The following is a 13,317-nucleotide window of genomic DNA, read 5'->3' on the forward strand; positions in this document are numbered from 1 at the left end:
TAAGGCAAACTCTGGTCTAAGTTTAGACGATGTTTCCCCATTTAAACATTTCAGACTTTAGCTTCTTTCTGTTATAACCGTAACCAAATGTGCTTTGTAGGTTTGTAGATTAACTAAACTTAGTTTCCATTTTAATGGGCTGAAACTAGGGTTTGGGACTTTAATTTGGGCGTGATTATTGTGGGCATATACATTTTTGGGCACAACGTTAGTCGCTTCAACTTTGATGCGATCTATTTCATTTCATTCATTCCAACTTATTTTCGTGCTTATATCCAATTAAGGTCCAAACACGCTGTCCTGGGCACACACGTCTCAGCTATCTGTCCAGGACAGTGGGTTAGTTGTTGGTTGTTAGTGGTTAGCGATGCGATCTAAAGCCATGTCAAGCATTCCACAATTAAACACGATTTAAAGGGGACATTCCTGAGTTTGCTGCAATTTTTAAGATGATATCGACTAACAGAGACTTTTTAACGATTGTAATTACATATCAAATATATATTTTTGCATAATATATTAGTGGCTTTATATTAAACGTGTTTCTGATCGTTCTAATATTTGTATTGCGTTAAATTTCATTTTATTTCCTAAAAGACAAAATCTAGTTTGGGCTTCTTACAAATATTAAGACGACCAGACACACATTGAATATACAGACACTGGCATTCTAAACAAGAAAATATATTTTAAATGTATGTTTAATCGTAGAAATATTTTATTAGTCGGAAACATTTTACAATGTAGCAAACTCGGGAATGTCCCTTTAAAACTACATGCATATGTATCTACGGCGAATATGATTATTAATTTTAACACATATTTCAATCATTTACTTGTACGCTTGAAGATTATTCCCTACAATTTTGTTTTCAATCATAAATTGAAAAGTAACGATTTGTCTTATACAGTGCTGTCCGGTGTATCGGCGCACCTAAGCATTCAAAGACCATTTTCTATGTGAACACTGTGAAATACATAATAAAATGTGTCTCTTAACAATGAAGCAGTGTATACTCTGAAATACACTACAAATTGTTTCATGTCTGTAGTAAAAAAACAGTTTAAAATGGGGCATAAATATAGGCACTCCCTTGTATCCAAAACGTTTTGCATGTCCGATGATTCGGCGTAGGAGATGTGGATAGTTGACCCCGCTATTTATAGACCGCCCCTGACCTCACTCTGTAGCCCATAAACGCTTGCTTATTGTCCCAGGATTATTTTAGTCTTTTCTTCTTCTTTTTTTTGTCTTGTTAAACATAATATTTGTCACGGGGATCCTATAATACCCGTAACTGAATGAAACACACGATTATCCAAATATCTTTCCTAACTGTATATCTATTAGATCTCTCTGTAACGGGCAGTTATACCCGCGTGGCTCGTCTAGGTATGATCAGAGATAAGATCTTATATAAAGTATGTATTATTATAGCACGTTTAGTTCACTAGAAAACACAACAAAAACACAATACACTTTGGAATCTGTATTAACCTACGCTGACAAACGTACTGCCGCAGTAGTTAATTAACAACAACAAATAATAACAACCCAGAACTGATCACTTAATTAGTTAATCTCTAGGTGTCTAGTTTACACAATATTCTAATCACTTCACCGTGACACAACACCCACACGTGTTATAATTGAGAAAAGCTTCCAGGGGAACTTAATTAATAAAGGAATTACAACTCTATTCCTAACTGGTTAATTTTTAATTAACCCTTAACTACTCATTCAGTAACCTTGTAATACAGACTTAATACTGGTACCTATCACAATAAAGACAATAACCTACAGTTTACCTAGGTCCTCTAGGATGACTGGTTAAGCTTTATGTATTAGACAGTGAGCCTACAGTATACTGCGTCAGATTACCGGCAGCACCATCTAAATAATATTGGTATAATACTGTATTAAAATATTTAAAGTCACATCAATCACATCAAGGTTATACACAGAGCAGAAATAAAATATTTAACAGTCCGGATGGACAACGATCCCCTGGAGCCTTTCTTTTGTTTCTCGCTGATATCTCTAAAACCCTAGCTATTTATCATTAAAAAATCCGAATATCGCCTGGGGATACATCGCGGCTCCGAATACCTACAAGTGATATTTCCACAGCGACCAAGACGGGAATGTTCTCTTAGATGGCCAGACTTGCTGACGCCTAGTCGCCAAAATCACGGTCGTCAAAACCGCACTCGCGGAGGTATTACGTAACTACTGGCCACATGGCCTCCGCATCTGGGCTGGGTGTGTATTAGAAAGAGCTCGACGACCGTCGCGCAGAGGTATCACGTAACAAAGTGCCCACCTGGGCTTAAGTGCATATTGGAACTGCACACGACCCTCTAAAACAATTAATATCGCCACAGGCGAAAACAAAATTAAGAGCATGTTCCGTCACAATATTATTACTATGAAAATGAACGATCACATATGACCCATCTCAAGATCAGTTACGGAATCGTTTTCATGAGTGGCACAATAATGCATGGCTAAGATGCCTACATGCATTTTATTTTCTCGGCTAGATTGTGCACACACGTGGATCTTATTTCGCTTTTATTTTTTGTAACAATGTGACAATTGTGAACTGGAATGACTGTCAATTAAGGTGTAAAACTTTTGTTTTGTTTGCATTTGTGTTTTCCTTTTCAGTTTAAATAAAAATAACCGAATGCGGGAAAAGTGTCTTTAGATTGGTTTTAACATTCTTAATATCAATAAGGCTGACCTACTTCGCGTTTATATACACAAAAACAGGTATATGATTTATTTTGAAATTAATGTATACTTATTGATAATTCTATATATATATATATATATATATATATATATATATATATATATTAAATTGCACCTTGAAGGATTAGCGATAAATACCGGGGTTTTCGATCACCAAGTCAGTTACAATTTCAATTTGCACATGTTTGAACTTTCCTCGCCCATTGCACGAAGAATGCTAAAAATGCCTACTCCGAAAACTTGAAAATTAAGTAACGCTATAAAATACACAAGTGCGGGAGATGGGTAATCATGGGTAATAACCCAAAATGACGTCATGTTATGGATTCCCCATGCGGTTCGAGCCGCACGGTTGGCAAAAAAAAAATCGATACATGATCGACTTTTTCTTTTTTGCCGCACGGTTAGCACCCGTGTCAATGGAAAGACGTCAATGCAAATCCACGCATTTGATTTTTACCGCTTAGGCCAAGAGAATGAAAGTTATAGATTTGCGTCCAAACAATTTTAAAAACATATGAGGCGTTTTTTTCATTTTTCATTATTTTTATTGATCTATTATTTCCATAGTAGATTCAAGTCCAAATGAGGTCTTTGACATGTTTAAAAGTGCTATATAAACTATTAAAAAAATTTGATTTCATTTTACTTGAGCTCTAACTAGCTAGCTAGGGCCTATATGATTCAGTGTCTCCTTTGGATTGGTGAAGGACCAATCACATCGTTCGACACATCAAGAGTTCGGCAATTTTTGTCAATGTTTAGAATATACTGCTTCCTGCTTGAGGATTCAATGGTCTGCTGGGCTACACTTCAGAATTTATGACGGAGATGGCAGTTTTGGCGCGAAGGACCTCGTAGGCATTACCACTATTGACGATTTGGAACTTGAATTTGTGTGATGATCATTATGTGCATTTTTTGTGCAAATAATGATTTTTTTTTGTAAATAATGAACATTTTCAGCGGTACCTTTCACGTCATGCGGGCGGTGGACGCAAATCTATAACTTTCATTCTCATGGCCTTAGCGGCTGAAATAGCCGCGCGGGTAAAACCGCACCAATGGAAAGGCAGCCATAGAGAAATGTTAAGAAATTATTTCAGTCTCCCTTGTACAGTTGGATATGTTCTCATCCTCAGGTATTTGAGACAGAGCTATCCCATGAAAGAAACCTATGTAAGAATATTATGACGTCATGTAATACCAACGACGTCATGTTAAACGAGTGCGCGTGATGTCCCATGTAGGATTTATAGAATACTAAACGAACTTGCCTGTCATACCATTTTTATGAAACGAGTGGACAGTTTTGATACCAACACTGTTCAGGACTTTCATAAAAAAAGGTATGACAGGCAAGCTAGTTCAGTGTTTTTATTTAGGCCTATTACAAACAAACTGCAAAGAAGCCGCAACGCAGAAGTAAGCAGATGCCGATACCTACTACACGTTACTTTTTCAACGAATTGGGTCAAGAAGTGATCTACGTCACACGTAAACGTAAACGACGTCACAGTCAGCAACGCGACGTCATGAATTTAGTTTAGATTTTGGCGCGAAACTTGCATTAAGTGTTGTGACGCTGACATTTTATACATAGGCCCGTTAAAAACAGAGTAGCAGGTCGACATTGTTTTGGCTTCGTATACAAAATAGGCCCAAATATAACGGCCTATACTATCGCAATTTTAATTGATGGCCACATTTTTAAATTACACTATTTTGTACAAACACGGTTAAATACGTGCCAATATTACACAAATTAGATATTGAGTAATTGTTATGACATGATAAAATTATCAAATAAAAAAGTTACTAGTTAAGGAATCTTTGTTTGTTCGTGTAAAATAATGGTTTATTATCAAATGATTGGGAGAAAAAGACTCCATCATATGCGGTCATGTGGGATAGAAAAAGTACAACCTCGGTGGTGAAAATTAGCTCTACTGGTCTACCAGTGGATCTCACAGCATTGCGTGGACTCCCATGTCCAGGTGACATTTCATCTATAAATAACAATTTAAATATCGACCAATTACCCGTCGTCTTTTATAGTGTTGTTCGGGAGCATACAAATTCTAAAAATATCGGACGATATTTATGCAATAGGCGAACTTGTTGGTCTATTTCAACATTGAAAAAACAGGGGGAAAAGTGCAGTGATAAACTCTGGATTGTATACTAGTATAAACAGATAGTATGGCTATACCATTCGTCTTGAAACGAATTTTATATAAAAATTGTATGTTGAAAATAGTTTCCGGCATACTTCGTAATTCACCCGAATCATTTCGTATACCCTCGGCATAATCCCGAATGTTTTCAAATTCTTTTCAAATCACTGGCATGATTTTGCAAATAAGGTTTTAATTGGTCGAATGAAAGGTCAGCTGCACATGAGCTCCAACGGGGTGCTGTTAGATGTATATATATATATATATATATGTGTATATTGGTGTGTGTGTGTGTGTGTGTGTGTGTGTGTGTGTGTGTGTGTTATGTATGTATGTATGTATGTATGATTTTATCAAATTTAATATAGTTTAAAAGTAGAAACGTTTGATTAGATGGGCATGTCCCACATTCCCCCGCACCCCCCCCCCCCCCCCCCCCCCCCCCCCCCCCCCCCCACTCGCTACGCATTTTCATACTAATTTTTAATTTAAAGATCTGCTTCTTTTTTTTCAGCCGCAAGTAACAGCGGACGAGAGTTTGTGGTCGTTTTCCTGGAGCACGTCATCCGGAGAAGTAATCTGGACTTTTACATCACAACCGGCCTTGCCACAAACGTGAGCGTCGAGATATCCGCGCCGGGACTGCCGTCTAAACAGGCTCCGATTCGCTTAACCTTGACCCACGGCATTACGTCGCACGCAGCAGTCAACACTAATCTGGCTCTAAAAGGTGTGTGGGGGCAGGATCTAGGTCAGTCGGTAGAGAGCTTGCCTGAGGTGCTTGCGTCGTAGGATCGAACCACCTCAGTGGACTCATTTATTTGATTGTTTTTTCCCCCGTCCCAGCTAGTGCACCGCGACTGGTATATCAAAGGCCGTGGTATGTGTTGTCATTTCTGTGGGAAAATGCATATAAAAGATCCCTTGCTGCATGAGGGGTAAATGTAGCATGTTTCCTCTGATGACTATTTCTCGTTCCAGCCAGTGCATCACGACTGGTATGTCAAAGGCCGTGGTATGTACTACCCTGTATGTGGGATGGTGCATATAAAAGATCCATTGCTGCTAATCGAAAAGAATAGCCCTTGAAGTGGCGACAGCGGGTTTCCTCTCTCAATATCTTTGTGGTCCTTAACCATATGTCTGACGCCATATAACCGTAAATACAATATGTTGAGTGCGTCGTTAAATAAAACATTTCTTTCTTTCTAATGGTGTCGTTACACAAAACTAACTTTAACTTTCACCCTATAGGTACACAGAAAGCCAAGAAGGGGATCTTCATCTCCAGCGACGGGGACATCAGCGTCCAGTGCTACACCACCAGCACCCACTCGGCCTATCCCAACAGCGTCGGGGGCTACCTGGCGCTTCCGACAGACGCCCTGGGCAAGGAGTACATGATAACGACGTACTGCGAGGCCAACAGCTGTGCGTTCGCCGTTGTCGGGACGGAGGATGACACACAGGTGCAGCTGGTCCTTAAGCTACCACCCAGCAAGAGGGTCAGGTATTCGGGAACAAACTACTACAGCGGAGACACGATAAGCGAGACCATCGACAGATTTGAAGCCATAGAGCTCATGTCTTCCGGATCCTTCTCAGGAACTGTTGTGACGTCTAGCAGAAATGTGGCTGTGTTTATAGGAACTGATTTCTCCTCCGTGGGAGAAGGCTCGTCCATGGACGCAATGACTGAACAGCTTGCTCCGCTAGACACGTGGGGCATGGACTATTTTTTGGTTCCTTTTCCTGGTCGATCCACGTTTGATCTTCTTACCGTCACTGCGCAGTTTAACAATACCCTCGTGGAATTGAATGGTACACGACATACCATCATGGAAGAAGGTACCAGTGTGTCTTGGTTTTCTTTCAAATAAACGTTTTTTGACTCTAGAAACAAACTTGGTATTGTCAGTTTGGCACTATCAGGGTTGGCGGTTCTTTTACCACTACTCTACAGGCACCATACCACCATTTGTCGTGTGATTCGTGTCGTTACTTGTAGCAGCTTAAAGGGACAGTACCCTAGTTTTCAAACACCAAGGCATATTTCTCACTATCAGAGCCGTTTATGAGTGTTTATGGTCATCCTCGTGTTTCTATTACCACGAAATGCATTTTTTTCATATTTTCAAACACGCACGTGCGTCTGAGAAGTAACGGTTATGGAATCGCATCTTAATCTATTTTTAAGGGTATTTCAACGTCACAGACTCTTATGTATCCAAATTTGTTAAAGATATGTAAATTAACCAAACTTAATGTCCATTTTCACGGGTTGAAACTAGCGTCTAGGTGAAAAATATGCTTTAGCGTTTAAAAACTAGGGTCTGCCCCTTTAATATAGTCCTGTTTAGGAAATAGTTCCTCATTCAAAATAATACAAAATTCTAATATGCCTTTTGAAATCTTTGTGTGATGAATGCAAGTAGGTTGACCCCAGTAGTATTTAAATAACAACTATATAAGCGGTATACTAACACATGCTAACTGAATTTTTTTGTTGTCAACCAGTGTTTATATTTTGCACGAGAGTTGATAAGGGAGAGCATTCTCTAAAACTATTTCTCGTTCCAGCCAGTGCGCCACGACTGGTATATCAAAGGCCGTGGTATGTGTTATCCTGTCTGTGCGATGATGCATATAAAATATCCTTGCTGCTAATCGAAAAGAGTAGCCCATGAAATGGCGACAGCAGGTTTCCTCTCTCAATATCTGTGTGGTCCGACGCCATATAACCGTAAATAAAATGTGTTGAGTGCGTCGTTAAATAAAACATTTCCTCCCTAAAACTAGTAGTCACATGATCCTCTCGATGTTCTTGTATATTTCACAAAATATATTCTGTCCTAGAAATTTGTATTGGACTGCATTGAGTAATCAATGGTCAGATCATGAGTAGATTATCATAGCATTACATTGTGAATAATATGGATACATATACATGGAAATATAACCGTTTTATTATAGGGATAACAAGCAAAGCTGAAAGTTAAACGAGAAAAGTTATAGAAACGAAAGGAAGGAAGGAGATGTTTTATTTAACGACGCACTCAACACATTTTATTTATGGTTATATGGCGTCAGACATATGGTTAAGGACCACACAGATATTGAGTAAGGAAACCCGCTATTGCCACTTCATGGGCTACTCTGTTCGATTAGCAGCAAGGGATCTTTTATATGCACCATCCCATAGACAGGCTAGCACATACCACGGCCTTTGATATACCAGTCGTGGTGAGAAAAGAAAGATGGAGGAAGGAAATAAAGACATAATTCAAAGATACGATTTAGAAATAGAAGATAGTAAATGCTGTGTTGTAAAGAAGTACCTCTAGAACAATTTATTACAGGTACCAGTATTAATCTGAAGCTGCCGTCTGACGCACCAGCCTACCTGTGGTCAAACAAGAGGGTTTTGGTCCTTCAACTCTCGACCAGCCACGGCTCAGACACCGATTTTACGGACCCCAGCATGCTAGCAGTTCCACCCATCAAACAGTGGTCGTCGGGCTATACCTTCGCGTCATCCAGCACAACGTCCAATGCAGAAGATGTCGCTTTGGCTCTAATCGCCAATACCAGCTGTGTTTCTGAAGTTTCACTAAGCCACGGATTGCAGCTGGTGCATCTGAATTGGACTGTGGTCGCTGGAGTTGGTTATAGCATTTCGTACACAACTTTACAGGATGGTTTTTACGAAGTCCGGACACTGGCGCCGGGTACGTGTCCCTCGTTTGGAGGATACCTCTATGGGCCGGGGTACAACTTTGCATGGTCAATGCCGATTGGACAGTCTTTCAAAATCCTTCCAGACGTAAGTACACATTTTACTTGTTCACTTGTATTCGTATTTGTAATATTCAGGGCCACATTTACGAAGCCCGTGTTTCTTATATGCAGGTGTTCAATAATTGTAAATACATGAAACAATCTGATTAAAATTAGCTCTACTGGTCTACCAGTAGATCTAACAGCATTGTGTGGACACCCATGTTTCCGGCATACTTCGTAATTCACCTGAATCATTTCGTATACCCTCGGCATAATCCCGAATGTTTTCAATTTCTTTTCAAATCACTGGCATAATTTTTCAAGTAAGGTTTTGATTGGTCGAATGAAAGATCAGCTGGACATGAGCTCCAACGGGGTGCTGTTAGATCCACATGTAATAGTCATTAACCAGTGGAGCTAATTTTAATTAGATTGTACATGTAATTAACCAGTGGAGCTAATTTTAATTAGATTGCACATGTAATTACACGTGTGTAAGTCGAAAACAGGCTTTGTAAATTCGGCACTTAATGTGTATTATATTTAACAGATTTATCCTTAGAAGTACAATTCCAGAGAGTCTCCCCTCCCCCCCCCCCCCCCCCCCCCCCCCCCCAATTTAAAAAATAAAAATAAAAATAAAATAACGCGCCTCTTTTTAGAACAATTTGTTTACAAGTTTCATTGACGTACCCTATTCAGGAATTGGTTCATGTGCCTTTTTACCTTGAACCCCTTGTAAAATATTTCCTGGCTCCGCCCTTGAAAATTCAACCTGGCGCACCACATACATAGTGGGCAAATCAACTGTGTTTCTTAAATGTATTACTAGTTAATAAAACGTCGAACAAATATCACCTTTTAAAGTGTCGAGATCCGAAACAGCTAAATTCAATGCTAAAATAGATGAGTTAGTTAAATAGATGTTCACAAATTATTTACTCGTCTTTTTAATTTAAAAGAAATAATCCAAAAATAATTATTCTTTCTGGTACTTTCTGGTCAATGGTTTTAATCTTGCGTTTTGATATAATGTTTTATAATCCTAAGTGTAATGTTAAATTTCCAGAAAAGAGATGACATTACCTCGAGTATGCCAGCAACGGAAAGTGCTACTCCAATCCTAGCACCTATAACAACATTTTCCACACAACCATCAGCAACGTTGTCCCTTGAATCAACAGCAGTGTCATCCCTTGACACAGTATCAGCATCGTCCTTAGAATCGACAGATTCGTCCTTAGAAACAACACCAACATCGTCCTTGGGAATGTTGTTATCCCTACAAACAACAATAACGTCCTCAGAAACAAACGTTTCATCCTTAGAAACGATACCAACGTCGTCCTTAATAATAGCAACGTCACCCTTAGAAACAAAAATGCCGTCCTTTGAAACAATAGCTTCGTCGTTAGAAACAACAGCTTCGTCGTTAGATGCAATACCAACATCGTCCTTAGAAGCAATACCAACATCGTCCTTAGAAACAATAGCTTCGTCCTTAGAAATAACGCCAACATTATCCTTAAAAACAACAGCTTCGTCCTTAGAAACAATACCATCATCGTACTTGGAAACAGCTGTTCCTACAACTTCTTTAGAAACGACAGGGTCGCCATCGTTTGAGGCAGTGACTAACATTCTGCCTACGCCAGCTTCGCCCACACTGAGCGAGTTATCTACACTGTCAGTTGACCAGACATCAGAAATTAAAATAGTCTTGACGACTTATACTGCTGGATTTATCATATCATCTATGACTAGTTATGGAACAACAACCATCGAAAGTCCAGTGTCTGAATCTGTTGCAGACTATCACAGCAGTTTGCAAAGCTCATCAACGCTAACTCCCGATGTCGCCATCACAAACTCTGTGTGTTCCTGTAAATGCAAGGCTTCAGTTACAACTGTCGAAGAAATCAAACAAAAACTGAAGATAGATAAAAGCATTTTGTCTTCAACAAAGAGAAAATATTACAGCGTAAGTGACAACAGACCAACCTCTGTCGCCATAGGAACAAGTGGGGTAGTTTTTATAGCTGTTACATTACTGTTAATCACGTGTTCCGATTTTCTATCAGGAATTCAGTACCTGGTCTCTGTATTTAAAAAATCTAATAATTCGTGACCGCGTAAAAGTCGCACATTCTAGTCTCAACCCGTGAAAATACACTATAAGTTTGGTTTATCTACACACTTGTAGCACATCTTGATAAAGTTACAACAGAGTGAAACGCAGTCTGTGAAAATTGAAACTAAGTCTGGTTAATCTACAAACTTGTAACACATTTGGATAAAGTTACACTAGACTAAAACGAGAGTCTGTGACGCTGAAACGGCTCCATAACCGTTAACCGGCCTTGGTGGCGTCGTGGCAGGTCATCGGTCTACAGGCTGGTAGGTACTGGGTTCGGATCCCAGTCGAGGCATGGGATTTTTAATCCAGATACCGACTCCAAACCCTGAGTGAGTGCTCTGCAAGGCTCAATGGGTAGGTGTAAACCACTTGCACCGACCAGTGATCCATAACTGGTTCAACAAAGGTCATGGTTTGTGCTATCCTGCCTGTGGGAAGTGCAAATAAAAGATCCGTTACTGCTAATCGGAAGAGTAGCCCATGTAGTGGCAACAGCGGGTTTCCTCTCAAAATCTGTGTGGTCCTTAACCATATGTTTGACGCCATATAACCGTAAATAAAATGTGTTGAGTGCGTCGTTAAATAAAACATTTCTTTCTTTCTTTCCATAACCGTTATTTCTCGGAGATACGTGCATTTTTAGAATTATAAAAAACAAACAAAAAATGCATTTCATGGTATTACAAATACCGGGACGACTAGAAACACTTTGAATGTATGGAAATGGATATTCTAAATAATAAAATGCAAGTAACGTTTGATTGAATTATAAAAACGGCCTCCAATATCGAAAAATACGCGGGACTGTTTACAAATTAGTGTGTGACACCTGAATATGGACTATTTCCATACATGTTGTAATGGATTAGAGGTTTGACGCTTATAAAACATTTAGAGTCTAGACTCGAGACTCTAATAGAGTCTGAGAGAGTAACGTCATGACAACTCCATACAAATTGTATTCGTGTGGCATATTTGGATATTCTTCTCCTTCTCTTCTTCTCGTTCCGTTTCATATGCTCACTAAACCCTGAGATGTGCTGCATCAATGAACTGGATCATCAGTTGGAGCTCACCAGGGCTGCCCCATAGCTTTTCTTTGATGCTCTTTTCTTCTGGCCAGATGTTTTGCCTTATGATTTGGAGGAGAGGGCAGATTTGAAGAACGTGTTCTCGTGTCTGAGATCCACTGTTGCAGGAACATGCTCCTGTATGTTCGAGTGACGTCGTTAGAGATTGAGTCTGGAGCAAATTTCACAAAACATCATAACGTTACGTCTGCTAGTAGCAGTTATACCGGCCACACGTTTACATGTCTGTGGCATGCATTTCACGTAGAAAAGTTACACCATGGAGCATTTTAAGGACAAAAGAAAATGAAAAATTGTATTTCAGACTATATTTGCTATATTTTTAATAGCAATAAGAGTTGTGGTTTAGTCGTAGATTTACGTTTACGTGTCTGTGGCATGCATTTTAAGAACAAAAGAAAATGAAAAATTGTATTTCAGACTATATTTGCTATCTTTTTAATAGCAATAAGAGTTGTGGTTTAGTCGTAGATTTACGTTTACGTGTCTGTGGCATGCATTTTAAGGACAAAAGAAAATGAAAAATTGTATTTCAGACTATATTTGCTATATTTTTAATAGCAATAAGAGTTGTGGTTTAGTCGTAGATTTACGTTTACGTGTAAAACTAGGCTTACGATGTTTTGTGAAATTGGCTCCAGACTCAATCTTTAATGACGTCACACGAATATAATTTGTATGGCGTTGTCATGACATTAGTGTCTCAGACTGTGTTAGAGTTTCGAGTCTAGACTCTAAACGTTTTATAAGCACCATGCCTGGTAATCCATTGCAACATATATGGAACAACAACCGTCGGACGTGCAGTGTCTAAATTTGTTTCAGACTATAACAGCAGTGTGCAAAGCTCATCAACGCTAACTCCCGATGCCGCCATCACAAACTCTGTGTGTTCGTGTAAATACTCTGGTCTGTAGTTTTAAAAGCACGGGCCCAGATGTCCTGGGCGCCGTTCCACAAAGCGATATTAGCCCTAAGATCACCGCAACTGCACAGCTAACATATGCACTTAAGATCATCTTAGCGCTAAGATCGCTTCGTGGAACGGGGCCCTGGTCCATAGGTGTATCCCTTTGAATATACAAGGTGCAAACAGTCGGTGGTGGAACAGCATCTGGTTGCCCGTTATTGTGACCGTTCCTACCTCAAGGAACATTTCTTCTATTCTAAAAGCCTGTTCGTGATATTGTTTTCTTATTTTCTACACATAGTCCATGAGCCAGACCACGGCCTGTGTTTATAAAACAAATAATCTCAAATGACGTCACACGCATACAGTGTGTATGGCGTTGTCATGACATTAGTGTCTCAGACTCTATTAAGAGTCTCGAGTCTAGACTCTAAGTTTTATAAGCACCAGGCCAGGGCCCGTGC

General features: G+C 39.4%; 1 protein-coding gene across 1 annotated transcript; it reads left to right on the top strand.

Annotated features, from left to right (window-relative positions):
• The first annotated feature begins 3,066 nt into the window (after nt 1-3,066).
• LOC121385038 lies at nt 3,067-9,277 on the top strand. The gene is made up of 5 exons (XM_041515575.1): nt 3,067-3,109; nt 5,450-5,686; nt 6,190-6,783; nt 8,295-8,758; nt 9,266-9,277. Exons 1-5 carry the CDS (start codon nt 3,067-3,069, stop codon nt 9,275-9,277), a joined length of 1,350 nt encoding a protein of 449 aa, XP_041371509.1.
• The last annotated feature ends 4,040 nt before the right edge of the window (nt 9,278-13,317 follow it).

Source organism: Gigantopelta aegis, chromosome 11 (assembly GCF_016097555.1).
Source record: "Gigantopelta aegis isolate Gae_Host chromosome 11, Gae_host_genome, whole genome shotgun sequence".
Classification (NCBI taxonomy): Eukaryota; Metazoa; Mollusca; class Gastropoda; order Neomphalida; family Peltospiridae; genus Gigantopelta; species Gigantopelta aegis.